This window comes from Alligator mississippiensis, chromosome 2 (genome assembly GCF_030867095.1).
Source record: "Alligator mississippiensis isolate rAllMis1 chromosome 2, rAllMis1, whole genome shotgun sequence".
Taxonomy (NCBI): Eukaryota; Metazoa; Chordata; order Crocodylia; family Alligatoridae; genus Alligator; species Alligator mississippiensis.
Window position 1 is genome coordinate 298402785 of NC_081825.1, and position 22045 is coordinate 298424829.

Below are 22045 nucleotides of genomic sequence, written 5' to 3' on the forward strand. Positions count from 1 at the left end.
GCCTAATTCAAGGAGATGGCAGGAAGCCCCTGATGTGACATCCCGAATGCTTGTGTATTCCAGGCATACTCATGCATGCTCGTCGTCAGAGGGCAATGATGCGGTCCAGGGCACGTGGTCAGAGCAGGAGAGCTCTGCCTGTGGCCGCGTGAACCTTGCAGAAGTCTCCCTCTGAGCACGGTCCTTCCCATCCGGCTCCTTCCTCCTCTGCGCAGTCCCCGTAGCGCGCACCCCGCGTTTCAACCCGTGCTGTTGCTGTCGCAGTACTCGCGTTCCCTCCGCCTGACATGCAACCCTGCTGACCTCAAGCTGCTCTCTCGCAGGTCTCGGGAAATCAACACGAAGAACTGCAGAACGTCCGAAAACACATCCATTCCTGCTTCACAAAAATCTCCTGCTTCCTGTTGCCTCACCCTGGCTTGAAAGTAGCCACCAACCCAAATTTCGATGGAAAACTGAAAGGTTTGAAGGAAAACGATCTCTTTCCTTTTGGACACTTAGCCTGATGGCTTGCATTTGCATTTGAATGTCTGCTTTATACGCAGTGGCAGAGGATCCCATTATCTCCTGAAGTCCTGAGATATTTTCAGGAAAGCACTATTGAAAGCAAATGGAAAGCCATTGTCAGACTCCAGCCAACAAGCTGCTCATGGCCAGAGAAATTGTTGGTTTTAGTCTTATAAAGGGGATGTGTTAGGCATTGCCAGGGATGATATGATCGTGCCCTAGCTCGATGACTGAGAATGAGATGGTACCAGGGAAGGTGAGGCTGAGAGTTGAATTTTTATGGCCACGTGGTTGTGTCTGCAATTAATTCACACTTTGTATTGGTAATTCAATGCAGACACAGATTTGCAGGTACAGTTCACTGTGGGGGGCAAGACTGTGCTCACTAAAAAAAAAGGAAGCCCATTTGACACAGAGAGGTTTCACGCTGAAAAGCTTTGCAAAGCAAATTTTAGGTGAATTGTTCTTTGGGGCTGCGTTGCCTTTGCTGTGAATCTGCTAGTCAGTCACGTACCCATCGCTGAGCTCTCTTGGCAAGGAGGGAAACACGCCTTTCGCCTCAAACGAAACAAGCAGAATGAGCACTGAATGTCTCCACCGCCAGAGAGTTGTTCAGCTCTTGCTTCTGGCAAAGTCTGGGGTCCACGACAAAGAAAACAGTTATCTAGTAAGGCCATTATTCTCCAATACAGTGGTCTCCAACCTACAGCTTGCGGCCAGTACGTTACCTGCAAGACCCACTAACTTTGCTCCTACCTGCAGGGAATTTTGCTTTTCATGGATGCACTTCCTCAGGCTGCCATGGGAAAGCAAAGCAGCACGCTGCTTGCAGTGCTTCTTCCTCAGGATGGTTGGCCAATGGGCCAGTGAAGGTTGGGGACAATGATCCTTCCCAGATTTCCCTCCAGGTTTAACATCAGGAGCCTACTAGACCGTAATGCTGGCTATGGAAAGACTCAGCATATGGAGCATGTCATAGCCTCTTAATACCAGTGCTCTTTGCCTTCAAGTGCTCTCCCAGCTCTATTAGAATTAATCATAACCTTTCCCTTTTGTTACCCTCTCCATGCCCAGACAGTGCATTAGCTTCCGCCTTCTGGTTTCAGGCCATTTAATATGAATGGTAGTAAATATACCACGGACATTTTTCTACATTGAAGTGTCTTGGCCCTGCAGCAACTCCATCTGCATCAGTCAAGGTAGTAAAAGCGGCCCATTGGCTTCCAGCAGCTCCATCAGGGCTGGTGGAGATGGTGATGAGACTAACATTTGCCCAGTTTTATTGCTAATGCTTTGCCCTACTGGAGCCTGCTGCAGATGAGAGTGAAGCTTTATTCAAAATATGACAGACATGTAGCAACATAGCTATCAGGTGCTGAATTTTGCAGAAAAAATACCACCACCAAGCAAGACTAGGTAAGAAACCAAGGAGCTATATCATGTTCCAGCCCCGACAGGTACCTTGAGGATCACAGTGATGCCACTGGCTCCGTCTGATTTGTTGTATTAGCACAACACTTCTGGAGCAATGGTTTGGAGATACAGAAGCATCTCTGTTTAATAGACGTTAGCATGTAGGCCTGCAGCTGAGGGGTCCCTATGTTCTCATATATTGATTGGGTGGCTGTATTCCTAAAAACGACTTTAGGAGGCTGCGGATCAAAAATCAGCACGGAGAAGACGAGCCCATGCCCTGTTTGAGCAAAAGCCTTGTTAGGTAGCGGTGTATGAGAACCTTGCTCCTTCACAATGTAGCCAAGGCACTTAGTAAGGAGCCCCAAAGAACAAATTGGACCCATCTGCCAGTGGTAGGGACTATGAGAGAAGCCTGCGTTGTCTAATGTAACAGGATAAAACAAATGCATTAATCCATGTACAAGAGCTCCCAGACTGCAGGTCGCCTGAGGGTGCCACTACTTTTCAAACACTGCATATGAATATTTCAATATGCAGTGCGCATCCGAAACAAGAAGCCCATGGCTGAGACAGCTCCTCAGTTAGTGCATTCGGGAGCCAGGATGGAGAGTTCTCCTTCTCATAAAATTGTGGGCAATAAGGTTGAAGGCTTGAAACGCAATTGCTTTTAATCAAAGAGCCCAAGGAAAGGAAGATGGGCACAGCATTTCCACACCTGCTGGCAAGAGCACAAGCTGCCTCTGCACATATCCTGACGAGCACAGCACGCAACTGCCCATGCACCGAGGGTCTCCTGCCGAGTTATTCAATGTGAATCCCTCTGCTCTTTCAACCCTGAGCAGCTTTCCACCAGCAGAGGTGTTAGGGATAGCAGGAATACCTTTGGGATTGGGGGTGGAGTGGTGCTGAAGACCAAGGAACCATTCCAGTAGTTGGCTTGATTTTATTAACAAACTACAAACTGGCCCAGTAAACCATGCCACACAGCATGCAAGCGCAGTGCAAGTGGGATGGGAGGACCCGAGCACTAGGATTCCCAGTGTCCACTGGCCAGGCGTGTAGGACGTCCCGGGGAATACTTCCGCAGGATGTTACATGGGTGCTATGATGCGAATGTCTAATACCAACTTGCTTAGGCTTTTCATATTCTATTACGGGTGGGCTGCTGTGGTTTTGAGTGCTGGATGAGCCAATCGCATTTCACAATTCAGTCTAAGTTCTACGAATTTATGTACGGTTGCCTGGCAACCTTTGGGGTCACTCGCTGAACCGACCAGCATCCAATCATTTTGCCTGTTTCTGTGCCACCTGCACCACGCAGTCATAGACCGTTTCCTTTATTGTCAGTCAAAGTCTGAGTTGTGAAACCACATCCTCGTGCAGCTTGCTCACTGCCAGGGATTACAAATCGGCCACAACACTCTGTCTTCGGAGAGGCACAAAATAGCTAATTCATCATATTAAAGCACGGATAATCCCTTTTTAAGCTACAGAGGGATGGATGTGTGTGCAACTTGTTGCGGGTGTAGAGGCTGGTTTGGAAATGTGGCTGTAGGCATGTGCGTGGTAGCAGCACAGAAAGATCATTGCTGCTGAGGGCAGACCTCATAGGGACATAAAGCATTTCCATTTCCATCCTGGCTGGGGTCACCCACCTGCCTTGCACAGGGTTGTATCGTGAAGCATGAGTCTGACTGTGGGTCTGACCTTGGGTTTGCTTACAGAAATAGATGAAGAGTTCATCAAGAACTTGAAGGTGTTGATCCCTTGGCTGCTTGGCTCCGAGAGCCTGGACGTTAAGGAGATCAATGGAAACCACATTACCTGCCGGGGCCTCGTGGAGTATTTTAAGGTACGGTCTCCTGAGCTATGCAACGTTTCAGGGACTCAGATGGAGCAGCGTGCACTTTCTCCCCCTCTTCAAAATGAGACATGACTTAGGGTGGACCAGGATACGCTGTCTGGAGAGGGTACGTGCCCTCATTTCAGGTCCTTACGAGGCTTCATTATCACGGGCTCCATGTGCCTCAGTTCTGGGATATATTCATGCACGCACCTCCCAGCTAACCTCACTGGGCAGAGGGGGAACTGAGGCAAAGAGGGGGTGTCTACATTGGTGCTTGGGGTCAGCCTTAAGGTCATCCTCAAGCCCATGTCCGCTGACTGACTTAGATTGCAACCCCTTAAACTTGACCCTCTGCTCTCGGTCCGGCTGGACCTGGAAGCTGTGGAGCTTCAGGATCGACCCAACGGTCAACCCTGCCCTCATTCCCCACCTCTCCTACCCCTCCTTATGGTGCGTTTGGGTGTGTAGGTCTTGAGCACAAGAAGTCAGCCAGCAACAATCCCATATTTCCATGTTGCTGATTTACGGCCCTTCTGCACTCCATCTGCTGTCTCTACTGCCCATAATTACAGCTATGCACAGAAAAAGAGACAAGTGATAGGCAGGACAATTCCCAGAAAGGCTCTGCTTGAGGTACAGTGGTTTGGGCCACAAAGCAAGGTATAATTAGGGAAGGGTAGCCCACACGGCTTGGGTTGGTTAAGAACTACCCTCAGGGGTGACCGTAAATATCAGAGTAGACCTACCCAGAGAGACGGACAGACTTGCCCAACGTCACACATGAAATCAAATCCAAGTTGCTCCTGCTCAGCTCAGGATGGAGCCAAGTTGAGCTGGATTCCTGTATCCCATTTGTGCCTTTTAAAACCCCGCCATGGGTGAGTATGTGATACAGGGGCATGTGTGCAAGTGCCTTGAGTAAAGACAGTGTTATGTGCAAACAGATGCTTTTCTTTGCTCTTTCCTAGGCGTATATAAAGATTTATCAAGGAGAAGAATTGCCACATCCAAAGTCGATGTTGCAGGTATTTATGCTGCGTGCTGTTGGCTGGCGTGATGTAGAGTGCTTGGCATTGCTTTTCATTTAGGCTAATGGAAGGCTTCAGGTTGCTCTAGACGTCCTCACATGACAATCCAAGGAACAACCATATACAAATCTTTTACAGTTGCGTCCGGGAGCATTTTCAAAAGCACTCATGTAGCCTGGGAGCCCAATTCCCATTTAAAAAAGTGACGTAGTCATCCAGGACTGTTCTTCATGAGACAGCAGTGGAAGCTGCTTGCAGAAGGGCCTGTGACATCACGCTCTCCACACATGGGTTCGCACAGGAATGGCTTCCAGGTGCACCTATCAATCCCCAGGTTTGGGTCCTGGCTTCTTGAGATGTCACTCCTCTTTCCCTGTGCAGCAGTGGCTGTTGGTGTCAGCTGAGCAGCTTTTGCTAACAGATTGTCAACGTGTGGCGATTAGATGTAGGATCCGCTTGGACTCTGGAGTTTGCCACTGCTTGCATCTACACCCCAAAGGGAGATCACAGAATCATAGTAAATGAGGGCTGGAAGGGAGCTCAGGAGGTCACATCAAGTCCAACCCCCTGCTCCAAGCAGGACCAGCCCCAACTACATCATCCCAGCCAAGGCTTTGTATAGCCGGGCCTTAAAAACATCCAAGGAGGGAGATGCCACCACCTCTCTAGGTAACCTGCTCAAGTGCTTCACCACCCTGCTAGTGAGAAAGTTTTCCTGATATCCAACCTACACCTCCCCTGCTGCAACTTAAGACTATTGCTGCTTGTTCTGTCATCTGCCCCCACTGAGAACAGCGATGGGGTAGGGCTCCTCTTATCGGTAGGAGAGAAAAGGCAAAGGGGCTGGTAGAAAGCTGTCATGAGGCTGCAGAGGGGAGAGCATTTTGTGAAAACTAGAGCGCTGCTGACTTGCTTAATTTTTGCACGTATGCACACTTCAGAGAGCAAGGATATGCATGGTGTGTACCCTTGCACACAGGCAGGCAACTCTTGACGAGACCTGATCTAAATCTTGCTTTCTGCCTCCCTCGCAGGCCACAGCGGAAGCTAACAACTTAGCAGCAGTTGCCACTGCCAAGGACACCTACAACAAGAGGATGGAAGAGGTAAGGCCAACGCTGGTATTTCTGCTGAGATCAAACATATTTCCCAAGTGACTAGATGGCAGAGGATCTGCCTTTATGAGGCAGCTGACGGTGGCTCCTCTACCTGGGAATGATTTACTGATCCAAATTTCTCAGTGACACTTGGGAGGAATTTAGATGCAGGTTTCTCAGGTGACTAAAATGCTAAATGTCAAAAATCCCAAACATGCTTTCAAGGCCTCCTCCAAACAACCTGGGGGCTTGCACAAATTACTTCTTCTGTGGTCTCCAGCTGTCAGGTAGTAAAAATCACCAGCCAGTTCCATTTTCATTTTCTAAAGCCTTCATAAGAGGCTAATTGAAGGCTTGTATGTACCAAGACGGTCTGGCTGGGTTCAGAGTCTTGCACAGCAGGTGAGGACTGAAAGAGCACAAGAACCACCCCAGGTCCCTTCCAACCCTCCTATTCTCTGAGTGTGAGAAACCACAGCCCTTGCCCGGCTGTAGATATTACTGATACCACCCACAGCTCTTTCTCACCGTGGAAGCAGAACGCAGAGCTCAGGGCTTGCCAGGTACATGGAAGGGAAGCTCATTTTCAGGGGTTTTGGTGGGAGGGAACGGTCACAGTCCCACAAAAGCCCTAAATCTAGTGAGCTATCATCAGCACAGTGGCAAGTGCCTGTGGGAGGGCCACAGTCCCAGACCCAGGACCCACCGTGATCGGTCCGACACGTGTTTTGAGTAAGCAGGTCTTTTCTCCCTCCAGGTCTGTGGGGGTGACCGGCCTTTTCTTGCACCCAGCGACCTCCAGAGCAAACACCTGGAGCTCAAAGAGGAAGCAGTGAAGCTGTTCCGCGGAGTGAAGAAGATGGGTGGGGAGGAATTCAGTCGCCGTTACCTCCAGCAGCTGGAGAACGAGATAGATGAGCTCTACATACAGTACATCAAGCACAACGACAGCAAGAACATCTTCCACGCTGCACGTACCCCTGCAACATTGTTTGTGGTCATTTTCATCACCTATGTGATCGCCGGTGTGACCGGATTCATTGGGTTGGACATCATAGCTAGTCTATGCAACATGATAATGGGGCTGACCCTTATCACACTGTGTACCTGGGCATATATCAGATACTCTGGGGAGTACAGAGAGCTGGGAGCAGTAATAGACCAAGTGGCTGCAGCCTTGTGGGACCAGGTAGGAGAAATCACTTCTGATACCGATATACGTTCTCTCACCTTGATTATCTTGGGGCTTCTCTCCTTGGAAACAGCCTTTAGATGCAACATCTGAGGTTGCTGAGTTGTCCCCGCCAAAGTCAGCTGCAAGACTGGGGCTTAGCTTAACCAGACCCAAAACATCTAGAGCAGAGGTGGCCAAACCGAGCCGCATGCAGCTCCCGGGCAGTGCAGACGTAGCTCCTGAAGCAAAGGAAATAGTTCAATAAAGGCAAAGTTTTTTCCTTGCTCTCCGTTCATTTACTTGCTACTCTTGAGTTTCTTCTGTTCTCTCACGTTAGTTCTTCTAGGAAATCATTTAATGATAAAACCGTTTCATGGACTGGGCCCTGGGTGCGGAGCACCGGCTCTGGGGCCTGCGGGCCTGCAGCCTTGCGCATCCTGCTGCTCTTGGTGGTTTCAAGGTCCGGGATTGTGGCTAGCAGCATGATGGAAGTTTGGCCACCTCTGATCCAGACAGGGACCTCTGCCTGTGTCTCCAGAGCACGGGGACACCAGAATTTCAGCCCCTTCCAAGCCGTGCCTGTAGTCCTGGCACCCGCAGGATCTGCCTGTGTGGGGAGGGACAAAACCGTGCAGCCAACACGACTGAGTGGGGTGTCGGGGAAGGATGCTGGTGACCAGAACGGGGGCCCCGAGCAGAACTCCCCTCTCCCTTCGCTCACTTAGCAAAGCAAAATGGATACGAGAATGACAAGGTTTCACATACCTCTTCCCTGAGCTGGATGGGCAAAAACATGCCCTGTTCAGACTCTCTGGGTTGTGCAACCCTGAGTCCTAAGGCAAGGCTGATGACGCAGCTGGCTGAGTGGACAATTCCTAACAAAACGAATGGCAGGGGGAAGAGTTAGCTGAAACCCAAACCTCTCTGGGGGATGTTTTGAGTCATCCTTCGTTGGAAAGATTTCTCAGGCCACCCTGGCATTTCTGGTCAGAGTGGAGAGAGGGAGGGAGGGAAACAAGCCACAGCAGATACGGACTGAGACACTGCTGGGATGTGGCAGATCTAGGTTCACCTCCCTGCTCTGCCGGATTCAGGGCTGAGACGGGCTCCTTTCTGCAAGGCGAGAGCGTTAATGTAGCCACTGCCTCTGGCTGCTAAAGCTGGAAGTCGCTGCATCTCCTCTCCAGCTATGTTGGAAGCAGAAAGCATTTGCAGGTGTAAAAAAAGAAAAATCTGTATTGCAACTCTTCCTCCATCTAAACCCTTCAGCAACAAGCCGTTTCCTTTGCTGTCGGGTGGGCATGGGATTCTGCCGTTCCCATCCCAGCCTGCTGGATCTCAGAGGCTTTGCTCTCGGTGGGGCGACCCCACAGTCCCTGCCCCAAAGAGCTTCCGCACCGAGGTCACAGACCTTGGATAGGAAAGGTCGGTTGGTTTGGGAAACAAAGCACGGCTCAACCACTGCCTGCCTCTATTTGGAGTCAAAGCTCAGGGCAGATGTGAAATCTCAGTAAGGTCCAAATCAGAAACCTCCGTGATGGGGGAAAACCAAGTTGTAGCAGACTTGCGTCTGTAGTGTGGACCAGGTCTCAGACCGTGGAGTATGATGTGAGGTCTTGGAGCCGTGTTTCTAGGGCGGTCTCTCCAACTGGGCTATGAGCACCCTTGCAGGGATGCGGCGAACTAGAGGGCACATGCGAGGAGGGAATGGGAATGCAGGAAGAGGGAAAAGAGAGATCTGTGTGGGAAAGGGAACACTACAATCCCTGTGGGGCTGCTGGTGAGGTTCCAACATGGTTGTAAAGTGATGCTTTCTTTATTATCCAGAACGTGGAATGATAGGGACACAGAGCAGTACAACCGCCTTAAGGAGGGCACGGGACCCAAAGCCCTTCGGGAAGCACTGATACCCCAGGGAGCATGATTTGAGGACTCTCTGGAAGGGAAAGGCTTAATGGATAGAGGGAGCTGGGGAGTGTTACCCTTCAGAAAAAGGCGGTGTACATGAAGTTGCATGCTGTAACGTTACCGAGAAAGCGCATGATACACATGGATGCTATTTTTTCCCCTTTTCCCACTGCCTTTGCCACAGGGAAGCACAAATGAGGTAAGTGGCTTTACGGTTGTCACACGTCTCCCCTGGTTGCATGCCTCATCGTCTGTCCTTTCTGCACAGCTACCATCCTGAGGGCACGCGGCTGACTGGCACGGAGAGGCCAGCTCGCCCGCCTTCACTGAGAAAGTCCCCGTGCTGAATGCATGTTTAAGTTACTTGGCTCGACTTTGGTTCATGTAGCTTGTAGAAATGTGAAAGACTCCTGGAGTGGCTGGGATTCCCAAAGGGGTGGATGGAGCTCAGTGCCTAACTCCCTGTGAATTTCCCAAGGGGAATTAGGCACCTGAGCACATTAGGCTCCTTTGACAATGCCATCTCTCTGTTCCTCATGGAGCAACAAGAGAGTTAATAGGCTACGCTGCCTGGGAACGCAGCAGCCCCATGCCATTAGCCAGCAAGAAAGTCCTTCTGACTTACCAGGATCTCTCCAAACATACATTGAAAAGCCCTGTATCCGGCCATGATGCACACAGACGGACCAGCGGTGCTCTTCAGCAGATGCACGAGTCAGCACATGTGGATCCAATCACAAGCTCACAGCCAAAAGCTGAGGAAGAAGTTGAAGCCTGTAGGGAAAAGAAATCCAAAGAATATAGGGAGGCATTTGATTACCAAACATTTGATCTGAATCGCTTGCTTCTGCCAGGCAGAAGTTCAGCTCTGTTGCTTTTAACATTCCCGGTTAATACGGGCAATATTTTTTGCGCTGGCTCAGACGAGGAGGCCTGAAAACTCTTTTCTTTTCTAACAGCCAAGTTTTGCATTGCCGCTCAGGCACGACTCCTGCTGAAACTAATGGCAATTTCCCCTCGGTGAGGAGCCGAGGCTCTCCTCTTGCATTTCCCGAAAGCACCGTTCACCGCTCCCAGGATGTGAACGTACGTCAGAATAAGTGAAAATCGGAGACCTGGCAAATCTCGTTTACCTCCCCACAGACCACCTTCTGCAGGCAAACCACCGGGGCAGGTGTTTTGCTTTGTGCCCTGTAGGATAAACGCTGCCTTTGTCACATCAGCGTGAAGCAGATTCCCCTGCCCCGCTATTAATCATGCTTTAAGGGCAACGCTATCTGGTGCTTAGAGTAAAGGAGTGGCACTCAGACTCCCATAAAGTCACAGAGAAGTTGGGCTGGAAGGGACCTCCAGAGGCCATCTAGTCCAATCCTCAGCTGGATCATCCTACCCAAACCATCCTGTACAAATCCATAATCCATATCCATGCCCCGTTCTGTCATCACTTCCGCGATGCAGACTGGTTTCTCTGGACAGCATGAGACTCAGGCTGGTTTGCAGGGCTGTTCTGGATGGAACTGGAATTAGATTTAGCTATAGCAGGGCTGCCTACCTGGTGGCTTGCAGGCCACATGTGGCCGAGGAGGGATTGATGTGCAGCTTCCAGGCTCCCAACTGGCCACTGCTCTCCCACATCTGTGGCTGCTATTGCAGGGCTTCCCTCCCTCTGCTGATTCCTGCCCTTGTCCCAGGGGGTGGGACAGTGCAGGAACCTGTGGGTGAGTCTGGGGTATGATGCAGCAGGATGAGGAGTGGGAAAGAGGAAGGTCACAGGCACACGTTCAACGTAGGGGAGTTGTGGGCAAATAGTGCAGTGGCAGGGGGCATCCGTGGGACGCATAGCCTGGGGGAGACTGAGGCTCATCACAGCAGCTTGAAAGTTGGACAGCCCTGAACCAAAGCACTGGGACCTGCAGATGGAAAAGGGTGGCATAAGTGTTTCCCAGTTGTCATGTATATCAGAGGTTCCCAACCCCCGGGACCGGGCTATGAAGGGTTGGCTGCTGGACTGGAAGTCCAGAAGTGGCCGGTATACTGTGGACCGGCAGCCAACCCTTTTTTATACTTCGTATATGCACAGACATTTCATACAGAGTATAAAAAAGGGTTGGCTGCCGGTCTGCGGTATGCCAGTCACTTCCTGACTGCAGTCTGCTGGTCCGTGGTCACTTCCAGGCTGCGGTCTAAAAAGGTTGGGAACCACTGATATATATCATCCCCGTCAGTGTGAGCAATGTCCTAGCGCTCCTGCTCTTCCTGGCTGGCTGTCAAAAACCGCCTACCTTGGTACCCAGAAGCATCTGAATTTGGAGCATCTCAATGAAAAATGATTTTCTTGCCTGTGGACTTCCACATGGAAATCTGGGCCCTGGGCCTTTCCTGGTCGTGCACAAATAGCAGAAGACAAGAGACCCCCTTCCCTCCACGGCACGCTCAGCGGCTCTTCTCTGTAGACTGACATGGTGTCATGTGGAAGGACAACTGGAAAAACACCATTAAAAGTGTTATGAAAGCCTCTGACTTGCGTTAAACAAGGAGGGGGAAACTAATTCTAAGCAATCCCAGAGTTGTCAATGTAAGATTAAGGCAGGCTCTTAGTGTTGGGAATGTCATCGAATTTTTAGCGGACTTCAGCCACAAGCCCTGGCTCTGGCCTCCCGGGCACTGTCTCTCTCCATGCCAGGCAACGGGACCAACCTCCGGGCCCAATACCCCAGGCATCAATGCTGACCTCCCTCCAGAAGTTGTATTGCATTTACCTGGGGTCCTTTGGACCTTCTGGTTGTTGAAAATTGGGCCTATTCTTTGCCAGCCTGTTTCTTTTTGCTCAGGCAGAGCAGGCGGTGCAGCTGTGCTTAGCAGAACTTTTGAGCAGTCAGCACCGACTTTTCTCTGATAAGAGCGGCCGTGAGCTTGGCTTCTTGGTCAGCGCATCTGGGCTGGAGAGCGTTTGCACTGGAGATCATTGGGCTCAAAGCAGCCATGTTGTTCCCCACAGGGACCGTCCCTCAGCCTCCCAGGGGAATGCTAGGCCCTTCTCTGTTGCCCACGACAAGGCAGGTCACTGGAGGGTGACAGGGCTTCATCCTTTTGTCCACTAGAGGTGCATCATGCCTCGCTTAATGGGCATGTGTCCCAGCAGCCCTCCATGCCCAGACTGCCCCCTGCCCGCACAGCCGCCTGCGGTCTTGCAGCACATAACCTGTACCAGGAAGGTTGAGGTGCGATTCAGTTGTGTTACCTGCGACTGCTCTCACCTGGTCAGCCTGCCCCCAGGTCTTGTTTGAGCCTCCTCCTCCAGAGTTAGCTTGCGGGACTGCGATCACCAGGACAGAGGCTCTCTTCTGGGTCCGCTTTGGGACCGGTGCTCTCCCTGTGTCACGGACACCAGCTACATCAGCAGCAGGCAGTCGGCTATGCGAGCAAGCTCAAAAGCAGTTAAGCTGTCCAGACCTCACGCTTGCCACATGCCCCTTCTGGAGCAGCCCAGCAGCCCCGCTCTTTGCTTTCAGAGAGCCTTTAGGTCCTTGCAAAGGCCTCTGTTATGCTGATCCCACCTGCCAGAGCTGGTTAAGCGCCCCTTCATGGGCACTCACCAGGCTGCTGGGTTTAGATCCAAACTGTAGCTCGAGCTTGACAGGCTTCAGCTCAGACTGTGGCTTTTAGGTGCAGGTGTTACCTCGTGCCACTGCCATGGATCAGGACCCACAAGTCCAACTGCCTGAGGCCCTGGCACTAACACTTACCCTTAAATCTCCCCTCTGGCTTAAGCACATCCCTCATAGAGCTCAGTTTTGAGTTGGACTCCATGGTACCACCCTGCCCTGCCCCTGGTTTGAGAGAGACCCCTCCTAAAGCAGGCCTTGTCCTTTCATAACCGACCTATTTGCCTGACCGGGAGGCCGATGCCAAGTTTGTTTGCAGTCCACTTAGGAGCAACATTTTCACTGGATAGCAACCAGCTTTACTTCCCAGGACGCTTCTGCTGGTCATTAAGGGGATGGAGGTTCATGAAGATTTACTGACTGCCCCCTGTTAGTCTTCTACTAGCTGCAAGGGTGTCTCTCGACACCTCCTGCACTTTTCAGCTCAACATGGAGACTTACTGAGGCACTGGCAAACTGCTCTGCACTCCCGCAGCAATGGTCTCCAGTGAAGGAAGTGGAAGGTGCCGATTCACAGGTGCCCGTCATTGTCATCGGCCATCCCTCAATTGGAGGATGGTCTCTACCATGGCTCGCTGATGGGTCTTGAGGCAACTTGAGTCCCATCCTTGAGCCACAGACCTGTCTGCAGAAGTTGCAGGGCTTCCTGCAGGGTAGGCCATAGGCCAGGATTTCTCTCTTTTTCCTTCCTCCACTCAACAGTCCCAGTGGCACAGGCCTTGCTCTCGTCCTGGGAACAGGGCAACGTTCATGCTGATGAAAGAAAACCAACAGATTCATGTCAACTCTGAGCTTGCATGGCCACGATGAACAGCAAACGCTCCTTTAACCTAGAGTCTTCGGCTTGTCCATTTAATGCTTGGTCAAAACTATTTTTTAAAGACATCGTCTTATTCATAATGAATTCTGCACAAACAATGGGGATAAAAGTACTTATCGTCTAGCAAATCGGTGTCTTTGTAGTGGCTTGTGTGGTCTCATCTAGAAGATAGGAGCACGCATGCCACTAGCAAGACACTTGAAAATGAAACGATATGCATTTCTCTACAGAACGCGTGCACGTTGGATGCCTGAAATCTGCTGCATGGCATGTTCAACAGCAAAGACTCTAACAGCAAAATGAATGGGTATATTGTATGTACCGCCAGCTTAAAACCACAAAGTACAACGTGTGCAGGACACCACCCTTACTAGACAAGCGTGGGGCTTGAAATCAGGGTCCCCAAGTTTGATAGGATTTGTAAAAAGTCTTTCATGGCATGAGCAGTGTTTTAGCAGTCCTTAAAGCTGGCGTATAAGGAATGCTTCTGTAACTAATTCGTATTTAAAGGCATGACATTGGCATTCCTCAATGGAAGAAAAATCAAGTCTCTTAATGGTTGGGTTAAGTATTGCCTTTCTCCCTCTAAACAGCAGACCGTGTAAAGATAGTGGGTTCAATCTAGATGTCTTTTATGTCAAGGAAATGGAGATGCAAGTCTTTCCCTGCATCCCAGGTGCCCATCGTGACTGTTGAGCCTGCTACTGTCATGTTTCATAAACTACTGAGCTAAGAATTAAATACCTTGTCTTTTTTTTAGGCTCTGTACAAACTTTATAGTGCAGCAGCAACGCACAGACATTTGTACCACCATGCATTCCCTGCACAGAAAGCAGAATCTGCTGAAGGTTCAGAAAAGAAGAAGATGTAAACCGGAGGCTCTCAGGCAGTTGCATGACAGGAACACCTCCACCTTCTCATCGGTTAAATACTCTCACTGTTGTACCCATGCTCAAGTGTCTGAAGCTCCTGAAATGGAAAAGGGAGAATGAAAAAACAAAATGTGCTTGTAAGCTGGTTTGATGTGTTTGCTTTTTAAGTTTGGCAACACTGTTTGATGGGAAGATATAGGCATGTTTTTCATTTTGTTAATATGTACATATTTATTTTGCTGCAAATATATACAATGCTCTTATAATTTTTAATATCAAACATCATTTCCAGCTGACTTAGGAAATCTTGTTTTCCGCTTTAAATCAGTACACGTTATTCTACAGGCATTAATAAAATGATGTGGTAATAGGACCCCAAGTTTTCCAGAAAACATCTTGGCGGTCTTCGGAAGGACGACCTCTTCTTGTGTTACTCCCTGAATTTGAGCGAGCATATCACGTAACCAAAGGTTTTCGATCAATTAACTTTTTCCTCATATCTGCCATGACTACATGATTGCATCAGTACCAGTGGAAAAAAAAATGTGTTAACTTGCTTTGTCAGAAATTGTAAGGACAGTTCTTCTTGTATGGTATGTTTAATGATATCGTAAGGAAAGCAAACTTTTTCTGTTCCTAACTTTCATGCACAAAAAGATCACTTTGTACATGTACTTGAGAAAGTTTCACTGTATTTCTGTATATATACACACATACAGCATAGAATGTGTCCGACAGTTCTATCTATTCTTTTATTGTCAAACGATTAAAGTTTGCTTTTGGTTCCTACGAAGCGGATCCTATTGTAAACATTTACGTATTCATTGACAGGTGCCCTCGTAGATTTTAATGTCAGGCTCCAATGGCAGAAAGCAAGGTAAGCTTGTACTTTATAGGATAACTAACTAAGAGATGTATAGTTGTAAGCAGCAGGTTCATTTCATCAGTCTTAAAAGGGCCCCTTACTTACCACCACCATTTCCTTTAAAATCAACTGCAGGCTACCATTGAGAAACACGTGTAGTGGAATTTGCTTCTGTTGATCATTCAGCTGCACCAACAGCATCAAACATCTGGCCTGTTGGCCAGATGCAGTCCAGCCAAGATTTTATTTTATCTGATTCTGTTTCACAGGCCAGATTCAGATTCTGCATTATGGAAACTTCAGTTTAAAAAGTAGCTTCTGGATCTTACGGTTGAAGAAAAGTTTCCATATACAAAATGATGCAAAGCCAGCGAGATCTTTGCCAGGGTCTGCAGACAGCCTGAAACGCCCTATGGGACACAACACACATCCATCTAGCAAGACTCGTGGAGGTGTTTGGCTCAGGAAATGGCATGCTTTAAAGGCAGATTTTAAACTTTATGGATGCGTGGGCAGCCGAAGAGCACAAGGACTGTACACTACTTGCGTGCACACACAGAAAGACAGCACTATTTCCCACTGAATAATGCCGAAAGGCCCAGAAATTTTATTCTGCGTTCAGCTTGTGTGTCAGCCTCCTGTTGCTATCAGCTGGCAATCTTCTGTGGATTAGGAACATTGGAGGGCCACCCATTTTATATGCATGGCAGCAGAATTAAAATATACTGTGGCCCTGCCCATGGATTGAGTTCAACGTCTGTTATGCAGACCAAATCTTCCCAGAATCTAGTTATTGTTTATATCTTTTCACAGAATCATAGAAAGTTAAGGTTGGAAGGCACCTCGGGTCACACCTAGTCTAGTGGTTCTCAAAACTTTTTTGTACCGGACCCATTCATAAACACCAGTGGCCAGTCTGACCCCCTGCCCCCTGCCCAGAGTCCCCCACCGTGGAGCAGGGGGCTCCCAAGAAGCCCCTCGCAGGCTGGAACGCTGCCAGCCTGCAAGGGAAAAGCCACAGGTTCCCACGTTTCTCTCTTTTAAAGGAAAATCCATTTTTGAAGTTTGTTCGCAACCCTTTCATATATTTTTGCAATCCACTTTTGGGTTGCAACCCACGGGTTGAGAAATGCCGATTTAGTCCAACCCCCTGCTCAAAGCAGGACCATCCCCAACTAGATCATCCCAGCCAAAGCTTTGTCCAACTGGGTTTTGACAACCTCCAAGGATGGAGCTTCCCACCTCTCTGGGTAACCTGCTCCAGTGCTTCACCACTCTCCTAGTGAGAAAACTCTTCCTAATATCCAACCTAAACCACCCCGGCTGCAACTTGCGCCCATTGCTCCTTGTTCCGTCCAGCTCCATCCTCTGGGACTCTGGGAACAGTCCAGCTCCATCCTCTGTGCAACCCCCTGCAGGGAGTTGAAGGTTGCAATTAAATCCCCCTCAGTCTTCTCTTTTGCAGACTTAATCTGCCCAGTTGCCTTAGCCCCGTTTGTAAGTCATGTGCCCCAGCCCCCAAACCAATTTAACTGCCCTCTGCTGGACTCTCCAATGTGTCCACATCGTTTCTATAGTGGGTGGCCCAAAACTAAACACAGTACTCCAAGATGTGGCCTCACCAGTGCTGAACAGAGGGGAAGAATCACTTTGCTTGACCTACTAGCAATGCTCCTACCCATGCAGCCCAGGATGCCATTTGCCTTCTTGGCACCAAGGCACGCTGCTGGCTCCTATTCAGCTTTTTGTCCACTGTAACCCCCGCCCCCCCGGTCCTTGTCTGCAGAGCTGCTGCCCAGCCAGCCACCCCCAGCCTGTCAGTGCATGGGGTTGTTCTGTCCTAAGTGCAGAATTTTGCACTTGTCCTTGCTGAACCTCACGAGGTTACTTTTGGCCCACTCCTCCAATTTGTCTAAGTGACTCTAAGTCACCCTTATCAGAGCACTTTCCTAGCTGTGTGGATTGGATCTTACTACCTTTTAAAATGTATCTGTGCTATGTCCACTTGAAATTCTGGATAGGCAAATCAATCACATCCACACTTATTAATCAAAAAACAAATTTATTGAAGTGATTTACAGGAAATGTAGTTCTTGTCTGCAACAATAATTATTGCACTAAAAAGGATCCATAAATAACATTTCAGACAGCTAAGGAACCCAAAAAAATATTGGAAGGGGTACCTGTACAATTTTAAAAAAATCACGTATAAGGAGAACTTCGCTACAGGACAATGTTTTTGCAAAAAAATTTTGATTCTTTAAATTCCCTGATTTTATCATGGAGAGTTAAGGTTGATAAAGTCAGCTGGATAATTCTGACATCGCCCAACATGCCTCATTATAAACTACAGTCAGCTCAGCATGTGTGGGTGCTGGTCTTTGTCTTCGAGGGGCTTGCAGGTAGTTTTCCCTCTGACAAAATTCTGTGCAGACTAGTGGCAGATCTAAAGTGATCCGCTGCATAAAAACAGAGTAAAAAGATAAGGCAACCTCATGCTTCATTTTGTCGATGAAGCGTTTTATTCTGCTTAAAAAGGATCCATTTCTGCACTACTGGTAGGCGCCGCTGGAAAGTAACAACGTCGGTGTTCTGTACATTGAAGTTGTAAACGAGAGCAGTCTCTCTCCAGAGATTAATGTAGGACATGTGAAGGGGAATAAAATGATGGAATTTCGATTTTAATGTTTTGCATCCACGACGTTCTTTCTAATTGCATCTGCTGCTGTTTAGAAATATATAAGTCAGCTTCTTAATACTACAGCTGGCTGCTAGCAGGAGATACCAGGATGAAGTCCATTTCAAACTCCACGCTGGCTCTCGAAATAATAAACTAAACTTTTTTTTTTTTTGCACAGAAAAAGATTAACAAACGTTTTTCATTCTATGAACAGTACATAATATACGTAGAAAACAATTCAAGAAGATAGTTACAAAGGTGCAACATCAACAAAAATAAGCTGCCTTTTTAACCAAAGCACTTGTTCATGGTTTAAAAAAAAAAAAAGTGAAAAAAAATCTTTTAAAGCTTTTAGTGTCCTCATAAAAGTCCAGTTTAAAACCCCCCCAAAAAAACCTGTTAGTTTAAAAATTCTTGCCGTGTTGCTGTGCATACCACTGCTGCCTCTGCTTGCGGTTCTCCAGCTCGCTGTGAAGGGCTTGTCTGTACGCTTCGTACAGTTTAACAATTCGTTCCAGTTCTTTCATGAAGAGCAGCTTCAGCATTCCCTGGTACGTGTCCAGGTCCGCCAGCTGGAAGAGTTCCCACTTCAGAATATGATCGTATCTGTTTGGATACATGAGCAGCTCATTTACATGCGGTCATAAGCAATTAGCCACAAAACATTATACAAAAATATATAACCCGGAGGTCACTGAGAGCCTATTTCATCGGGAGTTTGCAGTGATAAACCTGTTTCAGATGGAGAACACTTCTGCAGTTGAAAGGCATACATGAGAATGCCTATATGAGAAAGTCATTTGCTTCCTGAAGGAAGGAGAAACCATCACTTGAGGGGGGTCATTCAATCACACTTTATTTATGAATTAAACATACCAAATTGTTTAATGGGAAAAAAACTAAAATGACTGATGGTACCAGCAAGTGGCTGCTATAAAACAACTATAAAATACATTCTGGGTGCACTAAAACACTTCAAATAGGAGTGAGGGTTTTGAATTTTGTCTGCATGCTATGATCAAGAAATATTGGTCAGAAGAGCATGGAAAATGTCATATATTCTTGCATATAGCACGCTTTGGAATACAACACGTTTGTTTTTCAAGATAGGATGGAAGAATAAAAAGTTTCCAGAGTTATGGCTGCACAGAGCAGGGGCAGGGCCAAATCTTCAGCTGACCCACCCTCACTTTCCTGCTTAACTAAAACCCTAGATGCAGCTGAAGAGTGGTCTCCACAGGGGGTCTATGATTTTGAAAGAGCTAGAGGCTCCAGGGCTGTGAAACAGGGGAGACTAGGACAGCCAGCAGATAAAGCTGTCCTAAGAAAGGTGGGCTTGATCAGTGAAACATCAAGACCATTACAAAGAAGGAACGACAATCCTTAATGACTGTGCAGTGAAGAACTGAGCCATAACCCTCAGCTGCCTGAACAGCAATGCCACAGCTAATGCTCACTACAGTGTTTCCTAACCTTTTCCGCCCCACGGCATACCTACCTAAATAAAAAAGCACTGTGGCACACGGGACGCAGAGCAGGGGTGGGGGAAGGGGCAGGGGTGGTTCATGACCAGCTGGACGCTGATGGGGAGGGGTGGTGTGCGGCCAGCCGGATGGCATTTTGAACTGGAGCCACGCTCCTCGTCTGTCTGTGCCCCCAGCAGCAGCAGGCAGGGGGTGTGGCTCCAGCCCGATAGGGGGTGTGTCTCCAGTCCAAGTTCCCCGGCACATCAGACAGCACACTGGTTGGGAAACGCTGGCTTAATACATATGCCCCCATTTCCTTTATTTTTGCGGGGGGGAGGGTGATTTGGGGGGAAACGGTGCCTGATGTAGGCAAGAAAATGGAGCAACAGACCGGTTAGACCCAAGATTTCCAGATCTCACAGGATTTTCCTGGGTTCATAGATTCACAGATGTTAGGGTCGGAAGGGACCTCAACAGATCATCGAGTCTGACCCCCTGCATAAGCAGGAAAGAGTGCTGGGTCTAGATGACCCCAGCTAGATACTCATCTAACCTCCTCTTGAAGACCCCCAGGGTAGGGGAGAGCACCACCTCCCTTGGGAGCCCGTTCCAGACCTTGGCCACTCGAACTGTGAAGAAGTTCTTCCTAATGTCCAATCTAAATCTGCTCTCTGCTAGCTTGTGGCCATTGTTTCTTGTAACCCCCGGGGGCGCCTTGGTGAATAAATCCTCACCTATTCCCTTCTGTGCCCCTGTGATGAACTTATAGGCAGCCACAAGGTCGCCTCTCAAACTTCTCTCACGGAGGCTGAAGAGGTCCAGGTCCCCCAGTCTCTCCTCGTAGGGCTTGGTCTGCAGGCCCTTAACCATACAAGTGGCCCTTCTCTGGACCCTCTCCAGGTTATCCGCATCCTTCTTGAAGTGTGGCGCCCAGAATTGCACGCAGTACTCCAACTGCGGTCTGACCAGCGCCTGATAGAGGGGAAGTATCACCTCCTTGGACCTATTCGTCATGCATCTGCTGATGCACGATAACGTGCCATTGGCTTTTCTGATGGCTTCGTCACACTGCCGACTCATGTTCATCTTGGAGTCCACTAGGACTCCGAGATCCCTTTCCACTTCCGTGCCACCCAGCAGGTCATTCCCTAGGCAGTAGGTGTGCTGGACATTTTTCCTCCCCAGATGCAGTACTTTGCATTTCTCCTTGTTGAACTGCATTCTGTTGTTTTCTGTCCATTTGTTCAACCTGTCCAGGTCTGCCTGCAGCTGTTCCCTGCCCTCCGGCGTGTCCACTTCTCCCCACAGTTTTGTGTCATCTGCAAACTTGGACAGAGTACACTTCACTCCCTTGTCCAAGTCACTGAAGACATTGAAGAGTATTGGTCCAAGGACCGAGCCCTGCAGGACCCCACTGCCCACACCCTTCCAGGTCAATACCGACCCATCCATCACCACTCTCCGGGTGCGACCCTCCAGCCAATTTGCCACCCACCAGACTGCGTAATCATCCAAGTCACAGCCTCTTAACTTGTTCACCAGTATAGGGTGGGATACCGTATCGAAGGCCTTCCTGAAGTCTAAATAAACGATATCTACCCCTACTTCTGCGTCCAGGTGTTTTGTAACCTGGTCATAAAAAGAGACTAGAGATTAGTCAGGTATGATCTACCTGCTACAAACCCGTGCTGGTTTCCCCTCAGCATAATTTTTCCTGCTGGGCTCCCATGTATATGAGCCTTAATAATCTTTTCAAAGACTTTGCCAAGGATGGAGGTGAGACTGACTGGCCTGTAGTTGCCTGGATCCTCCTCCCTCCCCTTCTTGAAAATGGGGACCACATTGGCCCTTTTCCAGTCCTCTGGGACCTGGCCTGTGCACCACGAGTGCTCAAATATTCTTGCCAGTGGCTGTGCAATGACATCAGCCAGTGCCTTCAGCACCCTCGGATGGAGCTCATCCGGGCCTGCTGACTTAAACGCATCCAGTCCTTCCAAGTGACTCTGCACCATCTCAGGGTCAACGCTTGGTGGTCTGGCACCCTGCTGTTGTCTCTCTACGATCCCATTGTAAGACTTGTCTTGCCCCTCACTTAGGAACACCGAGGCAAAGAACTCATTGAGGAGTTCAGCCTTGTCCCCTCTGTCTGTCACCAATTGCTTTTGCCCATTCACTAGTGGTCTTATACTGCACTAGGCCTTCCTTTTACTCCCTATAAACCTGAAAAACAATTTTTTGTTACCCTTAACTTGGGATGCCATCCTCAGCTCCATGGTAGCTTTGGCCTTTCTAGCTGCCTCCCTACAACTGCGAGCTGAGGAGGCATACTCTTCTTTAGTAATTTCTCCCTGTTTCCAATGCTTATATGCCCCCCTTTTTGCCCTTAGGCTGCTCTGAATTTCTCTGGTTAGCCAAAGAAACCTCTTGGCCCCTTTCCCCCCACATTGGGATGTGCCAATTTCCCCCCTCTGTGCCCAAAGGATCACTTCTTTAAGGCACAGCCACCCTTCCTGGGTTCTTTCAGCTCTAACATCTGTTTCTGAAGAGTTTCCTGAGCCTTCAAAAGCACTGCTAATAGACACTGCTTTGTTCTCAGTTTATTAGGAACAACAGCATATGCACTACATGATTTTTGAAGTGCTCTTCCACCACATCATTTGATCCATATTCCTGCTGACTCACATTCCCACATAATGAAGCA

The 22045-nt window shown here is 48.9% G+C and overlaps 2 protein-coding genes across 5 annotated transcripts in view; one reads left to right on the forward strand and one right to left on the reverse strand.

Moving 5' to 3' along the window:
• The window catches only part of ATL1 (atlastin GTPase 1), a 44621-nt gene extending 29499 nt beyond the window's left edge, over window positions 1-15122 (forward strand). Inside the window, exons 8-14 of one of the 3 annotated variants that reach the window (XM_019494091.2) lie at window positions 324-462; window positions 3648-3775; window positions 4738-4794; window positions 5832-5903; window positions 6652-7083; window positions 9161-9175; window positions 14222-15122. In XM_019494091.2, coding sequence (XP_019349636.1) covers window positions 324-462; window positions 3648-3775; window positions 4738-4794; window positions 5832-5903; window positions 6652-7083; window positions 9161-9175; window positions 14222-14332 — 954 coding nt within the window. In that variant the 3' untranslated portion in view covers window positions 14333-15122. The other 2 variants (XM_014595158.3, XM_019494092.2) reach the window with 2 other exon arrangements.
• A 2118-nt stretch (window positions 15123-17240) lies between these two features.
• The window catches only part of SAV1 (salvador family WW domain containing protein 1), a 30665-nt gene continuing 25860 nt past the window's right edge, over window positions 17241-22045 (reverse strand). For both annotated transcript variants that reach the window (XM_006276016.4, XM_059723387.1), the window contains one exon: window positions 17241-18484. In XM_006276016.4, the coding sequence (XP_006276078.1) occupies window positions 18283-18484 (202 nt within the window). In that variant the 3' untranslated portion in view covers window positions 17241-18282. The remainder of the gene's footprint in view (window positions 18485-22045) is intronic.